Source organism: Netta rufina (assembly GCF_964035555.1).
Source record: "Netta rufina genome assembly, chromosome: 5".
Lineage (NCBI taxonomy): Eukaryota > Metazoa > Chordata > Aves > Anseriformes > Anatidae > Netta > Netta rufina.
The window spans coordinates 42,079,388-42,100,923 of record NC_140128.1 but is presented as its reverse complement, the minus strand read 5'-3'; the positions used below and the strand labels follow the sequence as shown (position 1 = coordinate 42,100,923).

At 55.8% G+C, this 21,536-nt stretch overlaps 1 protein-coding gene across 2 annotated transcripts in view; it reads left to right on the top strand.

Annotated features, from left to right (window-relative positions):
* LOC311209626 (uncharacterized protein) overlaps positions 1–21,266 on the top strand; it is a 75,663-nt gene extending 54,397 nt beyond the window's left edge. For both annotated transcript variants that reach the window (XM_084287086.1, XM_084287085.1), the window contains 10 exons: positions 754–834; positions 5,493–5,600; positions 9,722–9,831; positions 10,159–10,207; positions 11,529–11,649; positions 12,497–12,591; positions 14,258–14,323; positions 15,344–15,443; positions 16,622–16,774; positions 17,164–21,266. In XM_084287086.1, coding sequence (XP_084143212.1) covers positions 754–834; positions 5,493–5,600; positions 9,722–9,831; positions 10,159–10,207; positions 11,529–11,649; positions 12,497–12,591; positions 14,258–14,323; positions 15,344–15,443; positions 16,622–16,774; positions 17,164–18,473 — 2,193 coding nt within the window. In that variant the 3' untranslated portion in view covers positions 18,474–21,266. The remainder of the gene's footprint in view (positions 1–753; positions 835–5,492; positions 5,601–9,721; positions 9,832–10,158; positions 10,208–11,528; positions 11,650–12,496; positions 12,592–14,257; positions 14,324–15,343; positions 15,444–16,621; positions 16,775–17,163) is intronic.
* Positions 21,267–21,536: the final 270 nt, after the last annotated feature.

The following is a 21,536-nucleotide window of genomic DNA, read 5'->3' as shown; positions in this document are numbered from 1 at the left end:
TGCGGTATGGCACTGAATGGCTGCAGCTTAGAAAGGGACTGAAGGCACGGGGGAAGACCACAGAGGTTGCGGGTAACCCTGCTCCATCCTCCTGTGCCCCGAGCTGGCAGCACATCCTCCTGCAGGGACACGGGGCTGCTTGCAGAAAGAAAGCCATTTTATTCTGAGACAGAGCCGAGCCTCCCTGGGCACCGTGCCACAGCTGCAGGAGGTTAAAGCTCACCTGGAAAGCAGAGGTGTCGGTGGGAGCTTGGGTTGTGAGCGGGCTTTTGTGGCCAGTAACAGCTCTTTGCTTTGGTTCATCTAATAAAATACCTTGCCTCCGAGGGACTGGTTTGGGGTCTGGTTTATGGATGTTTGGCTTCTCCGTTGGGACTCTGCTAGCTGGGACTAAAGCATGTCATGTCCACCTGCCTTCTGGCAGAGGTGATGCAGAATGGTCCAAGGCTCGCTGAACCCAGAAGGATTTTGTTGTCGAGGGATGCTCCTCTTGGAAATGCTTTCTGTCTGCCAAGCCTGTGCCTCTCCTTGTTTACACGCTGCATTTTTAATGACCGTGGGTTGAAATTGCCAGCTCCTGCAAACACCTCTGGATTATTCCTGGCCCCAGCAAAAGGTGTTTACATGTAGTTGAATGCAAAGTTCAGCTGTGAGAAATTTCAAACTAAAGAGAATGAAGTTTTATTCTTTCGGGAAGCATGTTCTGGGACTTTTTTTCTTACATTTGTCTTGTCTTCTTCCCCCTCACACCAGCAAAAACAGCAGGAAATCGAACGTGTGGACAAGTGGCTGAAGATGCTGAAGAAATGGGGCAAATACAGAAACAGTGACAAGGTGAGGTGGAAAAGAAGAGCGTGTGCGAGGCGGGATGTGGTGGTGCAGCCTTTGAACCAGGCTCTCAAAACGTTGAGAGAGGAACCAGAGATCACTGGAAAATATTGCCTAGTTCTACCCATCAGTCTTGAAAATTTCCAATCTTTCCTTGAGCTGGCTGGTTTACCGGTAGAGGGGAGGTCTTGTTCAGATGAGTGTTATTAAAAATGGTTTCCTAAATGCTGCCTGCATGGCACGCTTTGGGGTGTCCCGAGGGACGGGGGTCCCACGTGAGGCCCCAGGAGCCGAGCAGGATTTTCACCACCCAGCTGCTTCTTGGCTTTTGGTGTTCAGCTCGCGAGGTGCCTGACAGCCATCTACCAGCAGGCCTCTTGCAGGTCTTTGTGTCAGAAAACCGCAGAGCTCTTGTCATGGAATAAATGACGTTATTATTAATACCAGCCTCTAAATGGTTCATGACTCCTGGACACAGAAGAGGCATTGTCCCCTGGAGGACTCGAGCCTGGCTGCCCTGGCAGCCGGCGTCAGCCCCCTCAGCGGACGGAGGGAGCATAAAGGAGCTTTGACTCGGTGCTGATGGTCCTGGCAGCCCGGTGGCACTGCTCGCAGGCCACCCTGTGCTGCTGCTGGTAGCCACCAGCGAGTGCCTCAAGCTGCTGCACAGCCCCGTGCTCAGTGCCAGGTGGGAGGGAGCAAGACCCTAGGAAGCACAAGAAGTGCTTTTAAAAAAAAATAATCAGGTTGCATCCTTCACCTGGCCGCTTTTTCATCCCTGTCTGTCCTTTGTGTGGACTGCTACGCTGTTTGCATCCTTATTTTTGAAGGAGAGATGCTACAGCACTGTGGGAGCAGAGAGGCCGCTTGGAGATGCGTGTTGCCACGAGCTGACGGCTGCCTGCAGCTCATAAATGGACTGGGAAGGACAGCAGAAAAAGGAGAACCTGCTGCTGGGAGCACAGCAATGCCTGTCAAACACTTTGCATTTTTTCCTAGCTAAGGAGGCACGATGAGCTCTTGATCTGCTTTTTGCAGTGAGCAGCAGGTTGGGCTTGTTCCTTCCCTGAGCAGTCAGCCTGTCAGCTGCGTGGCTGTTCGTCTTCACGTTTGTTTTCAGCACTTCACTGCTGTGACAGAAGCCCAAGTGTCACAAGACGCCGTCTGCCTGCTATTTTAATAAAGGCTCGGATGTTGTCTTAGGGAAAAAAACCTCTTGCTGACGCCAGGAGCCTTATATTTGATCTTCCTTTTGATAGAGCCTGTGCAGAGGGGCTCTGGGCTCCTCGTGCAGGCGGGTGTGTGCTGCAGCATCTCTCAGCACTTGCGTGGGGCTCAGGTCCTTGCCTCGGCTTGCCTGTTGTGAAACATGTGCTGCACAGCTGGGAGGGGTGTGAGCTGCTGAACTGCTCTTGGGTGGACCAAAAGCTGCCCCAAGAGGACCTGCAGGTTTTCTCTGGGAGAGAAGGGCCGTGGTGGACCTGTCCTTCCCCCATCTCTGACACCCATCCATGAAGGCAGTGCCCTCCCCAGGCATGTCCCGCGTCCCCCAGCCTGGGGGCATTGGTTCAGCAGTGGCTGCAGGCTGGGGAAGGCTGCACGCCTGGGTTTTGCTCCCTGAGCAGCGTGTCAGCATGGCCCCGTGTGCTGCTGGCCACTGGCTGCCTGCCGTGGCTGCCGCAGATGCTAGGGAACAAGGCAGGAGAAGCCCTGCTCTATGGCCTGGCCCAGTGGGGCACGGCTACACCTAACATCACTCCTGGTATAACCTGTTCGGAGATGAGCAACAACTCGGATTGCCGTAATTAAAGCGATGCCCTGGGGCTCCTGGTGCTTCTCACCCTGTCAGAGCTGTCTGCAGAGCTGTTCCAGCCACGCTTTATAGCAGTGGGATTCGATGTCAGCACAAACAGTGACACCAGGGCTGTTCCTAGCACGGATGTCAGGCTGATGTCACGCTGCCCTTCCCTGGCGCTACGTGCTGTCTCCTGGCTGCCACAAGGGAAAGGATGAGAAAATGCCCAAGTGCATGCAAAGAGCACGTGGCCCTGCAGCGCTGATGTGTGCCAGACCTGTGACAAAGTATTAAATCGTCTAACTCAGGGCGCAGCACCAGGTGATGTGTCCCCTCCCCTGCTCTTTTAACCTATATGACTGGGTTTAGGATGCTAGGAAACGCCCTGATAGTGCTACATAAGCATGCACAGTTAAGGCAGCACAGTTTAGGGGAAAAAAGACCGTGCTGGGTGTGCTCCGACAGCAGGATAACTCGCTCCTTGTAGCTCTGGAGTAACGGGATTTCAGCCAGAAGCATCGGTCCCGCAGGACTGAGAGCTGAGGGGAGGCCGTGACCTCTGTCTGCACCGTGCGCAGGCTGCAGGGAGCAGGACCTTGGGAGAGGGATGGCTTTGGCCAGAGACGTCAGGTTTTTAGACAAAGCCGCCCTCTGCACGCAGGCGTGGCCTTGTCTCTACTAAAGGTCACTGGGCTGCTGGGCGGCTTGGGATGAATCGGGGCTCTGTAGGGACAGGCACAGACCCCCAGGAGGGAGCAGTCTGCTCCTGCTGGGGACAGCCTGGTGACGTTTGACACGGCAGGGGCTGTCCCAGTCAGGTTTTGTCCCCGCTGCAGTGCTGCCAGCAGGAATAGCCCAGGGAAGGAAAGGGCTTGTGCTAGCGGGCAAGCCTCTGTGCCGTGGCCATCACAGCTGCATCGTCCTTGCTGCGTGTCCAGCGGGGTGGTAGAAGGCTCCAGCTCTGGGGTTCACCAGAGGACTTGCTAAAAAAAAAAAAGAATATTTCCCTGCTGCATTATGTATTTTGAGCTGTTTGGGGGGTTCAGGCTCTCACCTTCCTTTCTCCAGCAGCTCCGTCTGCCCTGGCAGCAAGGGGAAGCCCAGGCACTTCCTAAGGGAGGACTTCTGTGTCGGGTTTCCTCACAAGGACTCCTGGCTTCCTCCCTCTTATGCTGACGTAAGTGAAGGCAGGCAGCACTTTCCTCTTTCCCAGAGGTGGCTGTTGTGGTAAATGTACGTGCCCACCTTGAGCCATCGCTTCAGCCACCAGCATCTCCAGTTGGAAAGCACCAAGGTGTTCGCTCCTCCTCCTGAGCTGGGGTTTGTCTGCATGGGTCACAGTCCTGGCCCTCCTTCCCCAGCTGCAAGCACTGAGCAGCTTATTAGAGCCAAGAGGTGGTGACCTTGAGGGTTCTTCATTTTTCCCATGGAGTGGGGTTCCCATCACCTGCTCTTCCTTCCCCGCACCATTGCCTCTTTTACTGAGAACTTCCCTGTTTTCCTTCAAGTCTCCCGAAGGAGGAAAATTGCTCATTTTTACTCCGCGTGACTCACGGCACTGAGGTTTTATCACTTGCACTTTTGGAGGCTGGGGGAGGAGGCAAGCCCTCGGATAAATGACAGAGAGGCATTTCGGCTTGGTTCGATGGCAGCATGTTTGGTAACTCCCTTGCTCCTGCTGCACTCTCATGCAGAGAAAATCATTAGAGACATTTGCTACACGCCAGCGCGGGCTGTGCTCGTTACAGTACAACAATACCACTTCAGAGAATGCAAAACAAAATAATTTTCTTCCCACGAGCTGAGCATCTCGCTCTACCTTGGCAACTGTCAGCTGATCTCTCCTAATGCTTCGGAAATAAATATAAAAAAATAAATGAGGCCTCCTGCCTCATCCCACACTAGCTCTTTGGGCCAAGAGCTTTGCCCAGCCCCTAACTCAGTGAGCATCATGCCACAGTGCAGGCAGCGACAGAGCAGAGCTGCGAGTCTTTAACCTTGTGCCCAGGCCTGTGCTAAAAATTCAGGTGAGAAGAGAAGCAGCTGGTTGTGCGAGATGCACCAGGAAGGAAAGGTGGCAGCAGCAGATGGAGGGGAAGGCAGAGCTGCAGGACCACGACCAGAAAACCTGCTGCGGACGTTGCCCGCCTCGATGCTTTCCCTTGAGTCCCAGCCCTTCTCTTGCACCAGCCTCCTGGAAAAAGCAGAGGGATTTTGGAGGGGGTCGGATAGGTTTAAACCAGGTGGCACGAACTGATCACTTGGTGGGACGTGGACCTGCTGTGCTCTGCCTGCGTGAGCACGCCTGGTCCTATGGGGTCCCCCAGCCCCAAGGAAATGATCCTATCCTAATGTGAGCCCCTGTGGCTGGAGCCTGGGCACACGCAGCGCATCCTGCAGCACCCCCACGGCCCCAGGAGCCGGGAGGGATGCTGCAGTTGGCTTTGCAGTGCAGCTGCAGGGCATTTTGAGGGTGGGATGAATGAAAGCGTGGAAAATGTTCAGATGTAAGGCGCTTTTTGTTTTTAAAGTGTTCTTTTAATGGGAGAAGTCAGGGATGGAACAAAAGCTCTTTTTTTCTGTTTCCCATTGAAATTTAATGGTCTATTCAGAGAAAGAGGAGGCCTTATGGCAAGAAAAAGAAGAGGCATCTGTGAAATGCATGAAAGGCACACACGGAGGCAGGAGGGGAACACTCAGATGTTCATCCCTGATCCCCATGCTTGCTCCAGAGATAGCGCACACGTTGTTACCTCGCTCAGGGTGAGAGCCGTGCCAGCTCAGACCGAAGGCTTGCAGAGCCAAGCTGCTCAGCCTCGCCGTGCCAGGAGGCTGCAGCACGCTCACACACGTGTTTTCCTCCTGGCAGATGTGTCGGCGAGTGTACAAGGGCATCCCGCTCCAGGTGCGAGGCCAGGTCTGGTCACTCCTGCTGGATGTCGAGAAGATGAAGAAGGAGAACGAAGGAAAATACGAGGTACGGCTCCAGCACAGGCAACGGGAGCAGGTTGGGATTCACGGTGGACGTGGGTATCTCCGTCTCCATCTGTGATGGGTGGGAGGGACGCGAGGATTCCCAGCGGGAAGCTTTTTGGGGTGGGGGAACCCAGCCCCCACATCCTCACTCGCAGGCAGCGAGGTGGTGTGCGGTGGTGGCGGGGCTGAGTCCCTGCAGCAACCGCTGAGACCTCTGGAAAGGAAAGGCTTCAAATCAGCGAGGGCTGAGGACAAAAGGGGGATAAACTCTTTATCCTCGCGTACGTCAGGCAGGGATCTGTTGGCCGGCTGCTTTCCTCAGCGTGCTGCTTCCACCTCTTCTGCTGGAAGCGGCTGGCGAAGCTGCTGGAGATGTTACTGCATCTTCAGGGAACGAGAGGGGACAGAAAGCAAAGGTGCTGCTTGTGGTGGCTCCTCGAGCTAAAAGGAGGGACGTGGAGTGGCCACGAGCACCTTGAAGCAGGTGGGTGCCAGATGTGGGTGCCCTGGGCCCCTCGGTGTGCTTTAAAACTTCACTTGGGGCGTTGTGAAGCTTTCAGCAAGGTCAGAAGCCTTGAACCAGCCTGCGAAGGGGCAGTAGTCGAGAAAGCCAATTACAGCGGAGCGAGAGCAGATCTTAAAGCCCGTGGGGGATTTTTGAGCAGTTTATGACTTAGCTGTGCAGCTGGAAGTGCATAGGAAGAACTGAAACAGCCTGGGTTGAAGCAGCTGGTGTGTGTCGCCTTTTATCTTCAGACGTCATCACAGGAGTGCTATCTGGAAAGTTTCTATTAAAAATCAATTTCCATTGTTTCCTCCGCAGATAGGAGCAAAGTCCTACTTGCACTGCTTCCTCCCAGAGCTCTTCATGCTGCAGACTTTTCTATGGATTTCTTGGTATCAAACGATTTCTGTGGCGTGTGTTGAACAGCAATTCAAGTAATGGGGCTTGCTGTATTTTTTTTAAATTATTTTTCACTCCAGATGTCTAGGCTGCTTTACGCTGCCTAGCTTCTTTTCCTCGCCTGTTTCACGACGTAGCTTGTGTGAGCATAGCTCAGAGGCCAAGCAGGCTCCCCGGGGGGCCGCGCACACCCCGAGCACAGCTCCGCGCACCCCTACCAGCCCACAGCACCCTGCTGGCTGGCTGCTCGCATCTGCACCACCTCCAGCACCACCAGCCGGGCGGCCGAGCAGCAGAGTTTCTTGTGACAGAGCCCCGAGTGTGACAGAGCCGCGTGCGGGGCGAGGAGCAGGCTGTCCCGCTCTTTGGAGGCAGGAGGTTATGTGCTGCGTCCAGCAGGTTGTGGGCATTTCTGAAACGGCTCCTTAATAAGCAGGGCGATGCTAATTCGGCGTAGCTAGTCAAGCGGGGATGTTCATAGCCATGTGCTGCTGGGATGGAGCCACGTGAGGGGGCTCGGGGAGCAGGGGCTGGGATCGCTGCCCCAAGCAGGGATAACGAAGCTCTCCCAGCGTGCAGGTTCTTATCACGCTCCCTCCCGGGAAGCTGTGCCGTGCAGGCAGCGAAGCAAAGCAAACAAATGAAAGTCACGAGGAGTGTTTATCTGTGCTCCAGAGGGGGGTCTGCCATAAGCAGGAGCTTCAGGGTTAATAAGCTTTGCTGGACTCAGCCCCCCAAAAGCTCTTCTTAATCCTCCTCCTCTTTGGTGCCACCTGCCGCCAGCAATTAGCTCTCCATTAATTTGCTCCAGAAGAGGGTCAGGGGCACCTCCTGGAAGAGAGATTTTGCTTTCAGAAGGAACCAAGAGTCAGTCTCAGCCCCTTGTCCTGTAGGGGCTGGCCCCAAGGCTGCCGTATCTCCCTGGGGATAAGCTGGGGCACAAAAAAATCCCAAATGGCCTCGAAGTAACTGCTGCCCCTTGGGGCAGACCCATTGCTGGGGGAGAGCAGAGTCCTGCTGGCTGCAGGTGGCTCTGGGAAAGATCCCCTCAGTGCAACGTTTTAGGAAGCAGCTGGCCCAGGAGCTGCCCTTGGAGCTGTGGGTGCTCTCCGTCTCTTCATCAGGGTCCTCTCAGTGTAGCTGGGTTTTGCGTTTGGCAGCCGTGCCCAAGAAGCTCTGCTCACATGCACATGCGGCTCGGCACACGCTTGCTTTCCCAGGCAGGTGTGGTGCTTTTTCAAGCCAAGTCTGGGGAGGCTCAAAGAAGAGAATATCAAAATACAGGTGGTGTGTTTTCTTTTTCTTTTTTTCTTTTCAGGCTTTGAGAGATTTCTGTGCTCTTTTAGTGGGGAAAATGAGGGTCTTCAGCAGGGAACTCTGAACTCAGGTGGCCCAGGGTGCGCACCCTGCCAAGGGGGGATGCAGAGAGCTCAGGATTTAAAGCAGGGAAATGATAGCATTTATCAGATCCTCATTCTCTTGTCATGTTTCTTACCCTGCCTTGTCTTGTTCAGGCAGTAATTCAAAAGAATCCCTCCATACACAGTTGCTTTCAAGGTCAGACTTACATTTCCTTTGCCCAGCCTCCAGCTGCTAACAAGCTGTGGTGTCCCCAGCGCTGGTGTGGCCACCTCGGGAGGTGAGCAGCAACCTGCAGGCCCCTTGTGGCAGGCTGGGAAGCATCCAAAGGAGCTTCCGAGCGGGTGATGAAGCGTCCCTGCAGCTCTGTTACCTTCAGTCCCCAGTGAGGAGGGGATCCGACCCTGGGCTTGCTGCTCACCTCCGCTGCCCCTATCCTGCTGGGGGATCTCAGGCTGCCTGAAAGCAGTCACAAAATGTAGTGTTTTCACGCAGCTAACCCTGGGGATGTTGAAGAAGGAGGGTGTGATCACAAGCAGTACCTAAAGGCTTGCGTAGCAGTACCAAAATGGTCCTCGCCTGCCTGCTTGGAGCAAAACGCAGGCTGTGAGGGGACCCTGTGGTGGCTTTACCCATGGAGCACCGCAGAGCAGAGTAGTTCAGCTGGAAGGGACCTTCAGAGATCACAGAGTCAAACTGCCTGACCACATCAGGGCTAGCCAAAAGTTAAAGCATAACGATGAGGCTGTTACTCAGATGCTTCTTCGACACTGACCGGAATGGGGCATCAACTGCCTTGCCAGGAAGCCTGTTGCAGTGTTTTGACCACCCTCACGCCAAAGAAATTTTTCCTTAAGTTCCATCTGCCCAATTTTGGGACTCCTGAGTGTACGGATGGTTCGGGTGGGCCTAGCTTTGGTACAAATTTCTTTATTTTATTTTTTTTAATTGGGCTTCAGTCCTTTCTCCAGGTGGCACTGCTTTAAATGATAAGCTGGCGTGGGGGGAATGTGGGGATCCTTAGTTTTGAGTTCAGCTCCTCTTCTGTACTCTGCCAGTGCCTTGCAATTGCTCCAGCACAAGGCAGTACCCCAGAACTGCCTTTCTGGGATTCAGGACGAACTCCTTAAACCCAGTGGGATTCTCTTCTGCAGGGGAAGTAGGGATCACTTCCCAGACAAACCAAAGTCTTAATACTTTGGACTTTATTGTGACCAAACCCCTGAAGAGCTCAGGGACTTGGTGCTGTGGGCACGCGTGTGTCCATGTGCTGGCTACAGGTGTGCACCCATCCTTCAGCACCGACAGCTCTTGGTGCTTCGCTATAGCCCCAAGAGAGAGTGCCAGGCTGGGCGCCAGTAATCCCAGTAAATCTAATTTCCCAGTGGAATTTAATTGTAAGGGTTTTCAGCTCTGAAAACTCCTCGTGTGTGTCTGAAGACGAGCGAGGGCTGGTGTGGGCCCAGCTGCTGTGGCAGCAGGGGTGGTGACTGCGGTGCGATCACCACAGGCCGTGGCGGTGGGCGAGCGGGGTGTGCCAGCTCCATGCCTCAGGGGTCCCTTGGGACGGGCAAGACATACTGGCCCTCGTCCCGCTGTGCGGACACACATCGTGCTCGGCCGCCTCTGCTCTGCCTCGGTGAGGAGGTGAGCTTGCGGCCTGTTGTGGTTGCTGCTCCCCATCCCTTCACCCCCAGCCTGCAGATCACCGCTCGCTGTCCGGACTGCGCTGCGGCCCCCCTGCACCTCACAGGCTGCTGCTTCTGCTGTGGGGAGATGTTTCGTCTCCCGCCCAGCGGGAGGTGGTGGGCTTACACGAGGCATGACTCCTTCTTCTCCTCTGCCCCTCTCCCTTCCAGCAAATGAAAGAACAAGCGAAGAGCTTGTCCTCGGAAATCAAGCAGATAGATCTGGACGTTAACCGCACCTTCCGAAACCACATCATGTTTCGGGACCGCTACGGAGTGAAGTGAGTACCGCTTTTGAGGCTTCAGACACCTCTTTGGGGATTGGTAAGTTGGCTGCAGTGGGGCTGGGTTGAGATCTGGCTGGGATGGCCTCCAGCCCTGGGGCTGGGAGCAGCTCACAGGAGAGCAGAACCACCTCTGCCCAAAAAACACGGGCATGAGGTGAGGCTTGGGCTGCAGGCATTGAGTTCAGCTGTAAAACACTTGCTGCCTCAGTGGCTTCCAGACGACTAAAAAGCCAGCACTGATGCTCCAAACCCGATGAACGGGTGTGTTGAGCACTGTTTGTGTGGGCAGTTCATTTTAGTGTCCTTCTTCTTTCTCCCCAGGCAACAGGCTCTGTTCCACGTCTTGTCGGCGTACTCTGTTTATAACACCGTAAGTAGTAAGTTAGTCCAGTTAAAGTGCAAAGCACTGTCCTGATCCGTGTATATATACATATCTGGCAGGTGTGTATATGTCAGGCAGTGGCAAGCCCAGCTGGAGTCCTACTGCTGGTTTGTACAGACTGCTGCAAGGCTCACAGGCAGAATAAGCCCAGGTTTCTTCACCCAGCTGTTTCATTCCCTTGTTTGTGTTTTCACCCGGTAAAGTGATGCCTCACAGGTTTGGTTTGAGCAAGTGCCAGCACAAAACAAGGAATTGCTCTTTGGCTTTCCACAAGCCGTCCTCCTGGCAGAGGGCTCGTCTGCCCATCATGTTCCTGACTTGTCATGTGCTGAGTAGCATCCTTGTTGAAAATGCTGGTTTGTTACAGCAAACCAGCCACTTTTAGCAATAGGCAGAACAGCCCTAAATTAGCTGCTGAATGCACTGCCTCCATCCACAGGGGGTCACAGCTACCCCAGGAGGCACAGGTGACTCAGGGTGGCAGTCAAAGGAACAAAGCCCCTGCCTTCCCTTGTGCTGATGACTGGATAAAAGCTTACCGGATTGATTTAATTTTTAACTACTTCAGTACTTCCATGGCTGAAGGAGTCCCAGGTAGCATTGGAGCCACGTGCTGTTGGGCATCCCCTCCCATATTCCCAGAAATAGCTGTGGGCACCACTAAGGGGTTGGCTTGTGGCTGCTCAAGCCCATTTCTTTTCATCACCACTAGGCTCCGGTGAGGCTGGTGGCAGTGGGGTGAGCTGGGTCCAGTCCACTGCAGAAGCAGTCGCCTGCTAACCTACCCCTGAGCTTTGGCTCTTTGGCATCGTTAAAGTCTTGCATAAACATTTGGAAGGTGCTGTTCAGCAGATGATGCAAACCCAAAAGGCTTTTCAAAGGCCCGGGTCAGAGCTTGGCTCTTGACTTAGACTGGGAGAAAGAGGGAGAAGTGCTTTGCGTGCTGGTTTTAACCATCGTGTGGAGGCGCCTGGAGATTTTAAAGCCTTGCAGGTGGGACGCTGTAGACCATATGGCAGACTCTGCAGACATATGGGAACTGTAAACTTGAGAATAAACAGTAAAGACCTGGAAACGGGACAGACCTTGAAATAGGACTGGGAGGCACAGGCAACCTGAGCTGCTCCCAGCCGTCCTGGCATAGCAGCATCAGCAGCACGGGTCCGGAGGGGACCAGGATCTGTGCTGCCCCATCCCCTGGGTCCTCGTGTGCACCTTTTTGCCAGCAACAGAATCACTGGGGTCTGACGGGGTTGCACAGAGAACCGCAAGTGGCGTGCGAGCACGTGTGCCCCCTTGGCTCTTGCAGGAGGTGAGCTACTGCCAAGGGATGAGTCAGATCGCAGCCATCCTGCTGATGTACTTGAATGAAGAGGACGCGTTTTGGGCGCTGGCACAGCTGCTGACCAACCAGAAGCACGCAATGCATGGTAAGGATGAGAGGGATGCAGGCAGCAACTCTCCCTTTGGAGGCTTGCTGAGAGGAGGCTGGAGGCTGCTGTTTAATTTGGTCAGGAGAGCCTTGCTTCTCCTTAGGTACTCGTTTTAAAGCAGGTAAAGCTTAATTACATGCCGTCGTGAACAGAGTACAGAGCTGAACTCCACTCCAGGCAGACAGGTTCATCAAAGAACGCGGTTTATCAGCACCAGCCTCTAATACTCAGTAATTAACGCTGCTGCAGAGGCGATATCTTCCCTCCAAAGCGCCTTGCCCTTGGCAATCCATTAACTTAAGCTTACAAGTTTTTAAAAAGCCTAATAGAAGCACATCCAAGAGCAGCACATAATGCTGGTTTTTGTACGCCATGAGCTACGTGCCGTTATATTTTTATGAAGATGCAATTCCACCAAATGGGCTGTATTATTTTTCTTCAACCACATGAAAGTTCCTTTGATCTTACTTGTGGTTAGAAGTCATCTGTGCAGAGGATTATTTTAGAAGTGGAGGGCTAGCCCTTACGGTTTGATAACTCTGGATGGCTTCTGTGAAGGAGCCCCGACAGAGCCTGCTCCGGGTCTGGCCTTGCTTTTATGCTCTTTACTAAAGCACTGCTTTATCTGTGATCCTGGGATTTCAGGGCTGGATAGCCTGCTGGAGGTTTGATAACGCATGCACTGTGGGCTTGTCAAGTGCATCTTCTTCCAGATTGCAAGCTGGTGTTGTACCCACACTGGCACAGACACGCAGGGAATGCATGTCTGCAAAACCAGGCTGCCCCTGCGACCGCTTGCTCCCAGAGCTCTTCTGATTTTTTCCTCTTGTCTTTTCTCCTGTAGGTTTTTTCATTCCCGGGTTCCCGAAGCTGCAGAGATTTCAAGCTCACCATGAGCAGATTTTAAGCAAACTGTTCCCGAAGCTGAAGAAGCACATGGTAGCTCTTTGTTATCAGTCTTCCCATACTAATGCTGCATTTTAATGCCAAAGCAATTAGTGTAATGTTTTGCCAAATACACGCACAACTAAGCATATTTCTAACTATATGGCTGCTTCAGCCACACAGAGGCAAGCGTTTATTAAGTTGTTTTTCCCAGGAATCTTGCTCAGGGGAGTGGCTGTCGTTTGCTTGCTGTTTATCATTAGCGCAGGGACTGCTAAAATTGGAAGGCTTCCTGAGCAGAGCCAGGCAGGAGGGCTTAGAGACTGCAGCAGGAGGAGCCGTGGCTCAGCAGTGAGGCCAACACCGCCTTACTAGACCGGCTGCGAAGCCCAAAGTGCAATGCTGGAATGTCTGGAGTTTTACTTGAGCAGTTATTAGCCCCGAGTGCTTTCATTTAACGCTTCCCTGCCCTGCTTTGCTGCTTGAAAGGCAGGAGAATCCCTCCCGATTCTGGAGCAGCGTGAGATGTGCTGCGTGTTTCCATGGCTCGCCGTGTCCAGCTGTGTTTCTCCAGCAGCTGGCACGAACCCATCTGGTGGCTGGAGGGGTGTCTGCAGGACGCGTCGACTGCGGTCCAACGGCTGGGTGACTGCTTGGCAACACCTGCTCCCTTTTTTCCCCCCTCTCCTCCCCCTTTGCGTTTGCTTTAGACATTCGGTATTCAGTGGCCAGACTGCTGAAGGTTTCTTATGCTCCCAGGGGGCTCGGTGGCAGGGCTCCAGGAAAAGCCGTTTATATTGCCATCGTCTGAAACAGCTCCTGCTTAGTGCTGCGAGTGAGCCAGCCCTGGCCGTGTCAGCGACACGGAGCCAGGACAGGTTTTCACTTCATTATAGCCACTGGGGGTAGAGGGGGGAGGATGGGAGTAACTCAAACCCTAGCCAGCAAGCACAAAAATGCCTTCATTAAGGGACTCCGGTAGTCAGTCGGTGCCAGTAGTGGTGGTTTCCTGGCCTAGTGTGCGCCCTCTAAGGTGGGACAACTATTTTCTTGCCGGGGGTGTCCATGCTGGTGATTTGCCTGCGTGCTCTGTAGCAGTCCTAGAAAGCATTTCCCCCTAACAAACAGCTGTCTACAGCTGATTTTGTTTGTTTTTTTTTAACACTTGACAAGAGGCACAGCTCCCTCTCCAGTGCCTCTGCCCTGGCAGAAGGTGTAGCTGCCGGGGAAGTGGAGTTACTAGGTGGGGGCAGCGGGGAGCGAGCAATGGCTTGGCTGTGCAGGTGTGGATTTGTGGGTGGGATGCCTGGGGGTCCTCGTTTCTGTGGTGCTCTGAGAGGCTGGGCTGGGAATTGCTATGGAAACACAACTGGTAATCTCATGGGTTTGGTTCCTGTGAGGTTTCTGTAAATCCCTGGGGTGGGGATTAGGCCAGGAAAGCTTCTCTTAGACGTCCCTCCCCACGGCTGTGGCATGGCTGAAGCCTGGCTGCAGACTTTACTCAGTGAATAAAGAACCAGAGCGGGGCTTCAATGCTGCCATTTAAAGCAGGGGCCTTTGTGTGGGAGGCAAGAAGCCTGACAAGCCACAGCCAGAACCTGCACCCAGACCCCAGCGTCAGTAAATCAGCCAGCCCACCCCCAGCAAGCCCCGCAAATCGCTCGAGCTGCCCGCAGCCTGCCTGCTGAAACACGGGTCTCTGTTTGCTGTCTCGTCCTAGGACAAGGAGCAGATGACAACGGGGATTTACACGACCAAGTGGTTCCTGCAGTGTTTCATTGACCGGGTGAGGACCCCGCAGGCTGTGTCCTTCTCTGCCACCTGCTTGCACGCTGAACCCGCTTGGTTTTTCTACTAGCGAATGGGGAGGAAGTATCATAATTTTAAGATGGTTTTAATAATATATAAGGTGGGATGTTATGCACGCTCCCATAAGGCAGGAAATTCAGCGAGGGAGAAGCTAAGAATAACCGCCTGTCATTCCTGGTGGATGACAAGCAAACTCCGACAGCCCCACTGCAAATAGCAGCTGGGAGCTGGGCCTGCAGCAGTGCTGGGAGCCTCCCGGCTCAGAGAGCTGCTTCTCCTGCCTGCTGGGAGCTGCTTCTCCTGCCCGCTGGTGCTGCTGTGGCCGTGCAGAGGCAATTAACCTCACTTTGGCTCTGGACACGTGTATGGAGAAGAAGAGCTGGAGGCACAAACCCAAACAAATTGCACTGCAGCAGTAACACACAAATGAGCAGGCTGTGCACTGGAGACATATGAAAGCATGAGAAAATTACCCTGATTTGTCCAAGGCTAATTTGGCAAACCCAAGACAAGACTGCCTTATTTTTAGGGGCAGCCTTATGCTGGCACACGTGAGCATGAGATGGAGGCTGGCCAATATTTAGTGTATCTGTGCATCCACAGTCTCAATTTTCTGCTTCCCTGTCTCACATAAAACAGAGGGCAGTCTCTTCCTCCTGGGATTGAGCTCAGGCATGGATGTGCTCTGCCTTTCTTGTCGCTGAAAGCTGTACAAACTGCAGCCACCCGAGTTTCTTAAAATCACGGAATCACCAAGGTTAGAAGAGACCTTCCAGGTCACTAAGTCCAACCATCACAAGCCAGGAAGTTTAACTTTAAATCAAAACCTTAGATGATACAATACATTTTTGCATTATAGACGAGTTCCAGCTGCCTCACCGGGGTGCATGTTTGGTGCGAGGGGACGTAGCCATGCTGCTAAGCTCAGCGTTGCAGTCCCGTAGCCGAGTGCTGCTGCCTTGGTGCTAACGGGCTGGGTTTGTTTGTGTTTGAACAGACGCCCTTCACCCTCACCCTGCGGCTTTGGGACATCTACATCCTGGAAGGAGAGCGGGTGCTGACGGCCATGGCCTACACCATTCTCAAGCTGCACAAAAGTAAGTGCCCGGCACGGTGGGGAGGCGGCGAGCCCCTTGGGCAGCACGGGGATGAGCTGCCACGTAGCCACCAGCCCGGGGACAGGGTTTGGTGCTCAGCTCAGGTTAGCCCAAGCCAGTGCTGCCATCCAAAGGCAGTTTTTTGTCTCCAGCTGGAGCGTCTTCCTGCGCAGTCGCCGCCTTCAGAAAGCTTGAGTTTTGGCAGCAAAACCCAGGCGAGGGCTGCTGGGGGTGGCTCACCCTGAACTTGTTTTGTCAGCAGTCTGCGTGGGCGTGGAGCACCCAAAAGAAAGCAGATTATAACGCGTGGTCCTGAGCTTGCTGTCCAACTGTCAAAATCACTTTTGGAAGCAAGCAGGCACGCTGAGCTTGGCTATTGCTTATTTGTTGTGGAATCGAGTTGTCAAACGAAGGGTGATACACTTCTAAAATGACCAAAACCTGGTTTTCATACGTAATGTCAAGGTAGTGACATTTCTGTCGATACCTTTTGGACTTTGAGGTGAGCTGACCAGCGTCTCTAGAAAGTCAGAAAGTGCTCCCACCTACCCCCAGGCCTTGCTTTGCAGCCCTGAGAGGTTGTGAGATCCTAAAACTGGGACAGAGAGGTGCCGATACTGCGAACTGGGGACTCGTGGGCCTGCAGACAGGCAGTCAGACTGCAGACAGTCTGCTTCTGCAGACAGCCACCCTGCCCTTCCTTCCGTTGAATTAGGAACATACTGCCCCGAAAGAAATCTGAAAGCATCGACTTGGTTTGCAAAGACAGCGTGGGTCGGGTCGGCAGCGCTGCCTGCGGGCATGGGTGGAGGCAGCTGTTGGGTCGGGGTCTGTCTTGTGGAGCTTTTCCTCCTCCTAGAGGCATTGGTGAGAACTTCTAGAAACGGCCCCAAACTTGTGTCCTGGCCTCCCCCATCACCTGCCAGCCCCTGCGTTGTGCTGTTCTCACCGCCAGGAAGGTGGGTGAGAGGGGGGCAGCACACGCAGCCCCGAGCAGCAGCAGGAGAGGGGCCAGCACCTTCAGACCCCAGCACAGGAAGGGCAGCACAACCCCTGGCTGGATGGGTTTCACTTCTGACCTAGGCAAACCAGAGCACAGCAGCTTGCTCTGCTTCCCAAAACAGAGCCCCGGGGTGCGCCACTGCTCTCACCCGGCTGGGGTTTGTGCCCTTCCGCAGAGCGCTTGCTGAAGATGACGCTGGAAGACCTGCGGGAGTTTCTGCAGGAGAAGATCGCCGCGTCGCTGCAGTACGAGGACGATGCTGTCATCGAGCAGCTGCAGGTGTCGATGAGCGAGCTGCGCAAGATGAAGTTTGACCTCCCCCCACCAGGTGGGCAGAGCCCCCAGCCCCTCAACCCCTTGCTGCCATCTCCCCACAGCCTCCAGGGGCTGCAACCTTCCAGGAGAGGGGTGGCCGGCAGCTCGGCCCGGCCGCTGCCTTCTCCCTAGCCCTGGTCCTCCCCCGTGTGCTCCTCCTGGTGCTGCTGTCAGTGAGCGGGACACTGCTGGGGGGCTCTCTATTTATTTAATGCTTTTTTTTTTTTCATTTTTACTGTTTTATTTTTTACTTTTTATTGCTTTTCCATTTTTGTTTATTGCTTTATTTTTAATATTTCTCATTTGATGTTAATATACATATTTGATTCCAACTTCTATTTTATTTTAATCCCTCTTTTACGTCATTTATTCTTCCCCCTGTCTCCCCTCCCTCCCACGCAGCGAAGCCTGAGGAGTTCCCACGCAAACCCCTGGGCCTGGAGCTCTCCCTCAACCCGGTGGCCGTGAAGGCCAACGCGGCGGCCAACGGCCAGAACGGGCTGCTGGGCGAGCGGCCTCCAGACAGGGAGGCCACGCAGCCTCCACCCCACAGAGGGCCTCCAGGAGGGACACCCACCGGCACCGCCGTGGCCGCCAGGACTCCCGACCAGCTGGGCAGCGACGCCACCGAAGCGGCCGCCAGACACTTACATCCCCCCCGGTGCTACGGTGAGGTGAAGGCTCCCGAGGACGTGCAGCAGCAGCAGCCTCCTCCGCCAAGAAGCGAGGCTCCGGCCTTCCCTGCCAGCCAGGAGGCCGCTGCGGTGAGCGGAGAGCCTGCCTCGCACGGCAACCCCCGGAGACCTCGGGGGGAGCATGAGGAGAGCCCGGTGCTGCTCGCCGCCGGCCACAGGAGCAGAGCTGCCTCACCGGCACGGCCCGGAGGCCCGCAGCCTCCGCCCCAGTGCGAGTCGCCCGGCCCTGCTCCCTCCCCGCACGGCTCCGTGGACTTGCATGACCCCAGCATCTCGTCCGGGACTGCGCCAGCCAGGGAGGCTTTGGCAGCCGAGCAGCTTTCCAACGCAGACAGCTCACCGAGGCGGCCGAATCCTGCTGCGTGTGGCCCACCAGAGGTAGAGCAGGCGTCTTCCCCGCGCGGGGAGGAAGAGGAGGCACTGGCTGCCTTTCCTCCTCCGCCGCCGGCTCTGCACCTGGACTTCCCCGAGGCCGAGCAGCCGTGTGGAGCGGCGCTGCTGACCCAGACAGACTCGAGGAGCCTGGTACCCAAGTCTGCGTCCACAGGCGAGCTCGCCAGCCTGCAGCAGGGCACGGGCGCAGCGGAAGGACTGGGCCCAGCCCCGCACAGGCAGTCGGGCGGCAGCGCCCCCCTCTTGGCGGAGACCCCGGGGCGCCCCTTCCAGCAGGGAGCCGAGGGGAACAGCCCCTATGCCGTGGTAAAAACCACCACTCCCCTGCACGTGGCCCACGCCACGGAGCAAGACTTGTGGAACAGAAAGCAGGTGGCAATGCCCTTGCCCGAGGCCGGCCGGCCCCTGGCTGCCACCTCCCTGCTGCCTCCTGCCGCCTCTGTCCTGGGGGCAGCAGCTGCCCAGGAGGGCGCCCCGAAAGTATTCAATGCACTGAAAGCGCCGCGGCCGCCCCTCAGCCCCAAACCAAAATTATCCCCACAGGTTGCCAAATCCCTCTCCGAGAACAGCTTCAGCTCAGCCTCTCCTCCCCCAGCAAAGCTGCCCAAATCGGTGACGTTTTAGCGGGGCGCGTGGGGAGGTGATGAGAGGGGATGGAGCGGCACCGGTCCCGCGGTGCCCGTGGAGCCGTGCTTCGGTACGAGAGCCCGGGGCAGCCGGAGCTCCAGGAGCCGCCAACAAACTCCGTCTGGGTTTGCACCCGTGGTTTCTTCTCTATGGACAGAAGTGCTTTAATTTCGGGTCGCTCGTTGGAACTTGCCGAGCCCCGGGATGTGCAGGGAGGTGAACTCGTGTGCTTTGTTGCTCTCTGCCTGTCTCCTGAGCTCCAGCGGTGGGTCTGTGGCCACAAGGCAGCAGAGTCCGAAATACTCAGCAAGAGAGGCTGTCCTCCCAGCTGCCCCATCCGTCTGGCCGACGGCGTTTCTATTCCTGTAGCAATAGACCTTCAGTTCTTTTTTCCAGACCCGCGGGAGGCAGCAGCCCTCTGGCCGTCTATGCAATTCCCCGCCGCTCCTGGCGAGGGTCCCTGTCCGCCTCTCCCCGCCAATGTTCTCCTGGAGGGGAGGCGTTGGCAGCTGGGGCAGGTGAGCCCCTGGGCCTGGAGGGCTCCAAGCAGCGCCCCTGGCAGCGGGTGCCAGGTGGGGCCGTTCTGGTTGAAGTTTTTGAGGGGGCAAGGCCAGCGGGGAGGGGTGAGCCAGGCGTGCATGGCCTTTCCCTCGCGGGTCCGGGGCGGCGAGCAGGCTCGCTGCCTGAAACCAGCTGAAGGGGAACGGGCTGCTGCTGCCCCACTCAACCTGGTGAGCCGCTGGAGCTGTGCGCTGGTGGCTCGGCACAGTGCCCGAGCTGGAGCCTGCTGCTGCTCCAAGCGGGTGAAGCTTCAGGGTGGAAATGGTGTAGAAGTTAGGATGGGCGAGCACATTGCCCAGAAACCTCGGGTCAGCCCTGCTGGTTTAGGCTAGCCAGAAACTGCTGCCTGAGGAAGGAAAACCTGGGCATGGAGAGGGGGAGATGATGCTCCAGAATCCCCACTTGCTCTTCATGCAGGGAGAAGTCCTGGTGGGCTGGCCATCCCCTCCCCTTCCCCGTGAGCACTCAGGATCCAAGACGATCCTTGCCTCCAGCTCCTCTTCCCCAGCAGCTCTTCCCTGCCCAGGGGGCTGTGGGCGCTAACCCTACAAAGGAACGGGGCCAAACTCGTGTTTGCAGCCCTCAGCAGCTGCCTCACCCCTCCAGGCAAGAAGGAGGCTGGAGGAAGGCAGCAGGCAGTGAACTCGAGTCCCAACATGCTTTGTTCTTTGCTGCTTTCCTGAAGGCATCCTGCAGATGCCACCTTCTGGGCAGCAGCTGGGACCGCTGGCCTGCAAACCCGGGCACGAGCTCCCTCCAAGTCTCAGCAGCCCTCGCAGCCTGGTTTTCATCCTTTCGGCTGCTTCGAGAACATAGCCTGAGCCAAAGCCTGCCTGGAAGCCCAGCAGAAAACACCCCCTGAATTCCTCTGGGGGCGGTTATCAGGTTTCTGTGTGTGTTTGTGCCAGCAGGTAGGAGCAGCTGCTTCCCGGCTGAGTCTCCAAAGCCCCCTGCCCTCGCTCTGGGGGCCGGGATGAGCCTGGAGCTGCCTGGCAGGGGTGCTGGGAGGGGTAAGCTCTTCAGGGGACGTCCAGGAGGCGCTTTGAAGAGAAGTGCTGTGCAAATGCTCCGTGCTTGGGCTTTGAGACACCACGGGTCACTTTTAGGGTAAAGGTGCTTGAACTGGTTTTAAGCTAGAGTATGCTCTTCAGTAACTGTGCCGCAGTGAAGCCTACTCTGTGTTACAATACCTGGGCAGTATTTCAGGATAGGAACCCATTGCCTTTTGCTAGGAGCCGTACCCTGCTGGCCTCTGCAGCTGCAAGAGAAGTAAGGAGAAGCAGCTGAGGGCTGCCCCAGGCCGCTTTCTGTCCTCAGAGCGCGCTGAGGTGAGCTTATGTGCAGGTAAGGCCTGAGCCCCTCATTTCTGACAGCCCTCGCCCAGCGGTGTGCATGCCCTGGTGCACGTCTGTGTCCTTTTGCAGTATTCACATTGAAAAGTTGATTTTAGGGAGCTGGCACTGCGCGGTAGCACTGCACAAGCCACCAAGCACCGGGGTTTCCCTGCCCTCCGAGCCCCCCGGCTGTACCAGAGCCTCGCAGCGGGTCCTCCAGCCATCCCTGAGCCACGGGGCAGCCACCAGCGGGGTCCGGGGACCTTTGGGGTAGGGGGCAAGCAGCGGCCGTCCCCACAACATCCCCTGCTCGGCTCAGCCTGGCTCACTTGCCCTGAGGCAGCTCTTCCCCAGCCTGCTCAGCAGCAGTGGTGCCAACGCCTCGCCCCCGCCCCGACTCCCAAAGCAGCCCCGAGCCCGTAGCGAAGCCAGTGGGGCTGCCGGCAAACTCAGGAAAGGGCTCCCAGCTCCCTGCCCTGCTAGCCCCGGGATGGCTGCCACCAAAAAACCCGGGGGCTGCGTTTTGTCCCCTGACCGAGCACTTTGAGCAGCAGCACCCAGGGCCGGGCCGGGGCCGTCCTTCCCCGGCAGCCTCCGCGCTGGAGGCCGGGGGGGGGGGGTCTCCTGCGTGCACTTTGCCAGCCCCTGACCATCAGCTTCCATTTGGATTGCTAGTCTTGTTTACAGCGTCGAACGCTTCCTCCTCCCCGACTCCTCCTAATGTATTATAATTATTACTGAAAAACTATTTTTATGTCTGTGCTTTTTTTTTTTTTTTCTTTTTTTTTTGTAAGGAAGTTTTTTTTGGGGGGGAAAAGAAAAGTCAATCATTCCTTTTTACTCCAATCCCAACAGACTGTACATAGTATTCAATGCTGTGTTTTACATGGTTGTAATGACGATGGTTAAAGAAGTTTAGCATAAAGCCTGTCTCTTGGTGACCTTTCTTGTGGCAGCGAAGCCCCAGCTGGCTTTCAGCTCGGGCCCGGTGCCGGCTGGGAGGGCCGGGCCGGCACACGGCAGCACCGGGGTGGAAAACCACTAGGGTTGTGGGTCGGGCTCGGTGTTTCCCTGACGTGAGCACGAGTGGGAGCGTCCGTGGGCGCAGATGGTGGAGACGTTTGGCCGGAGCAGATGTCCTGGCTGCCAGCAGCGCGGTGAACGC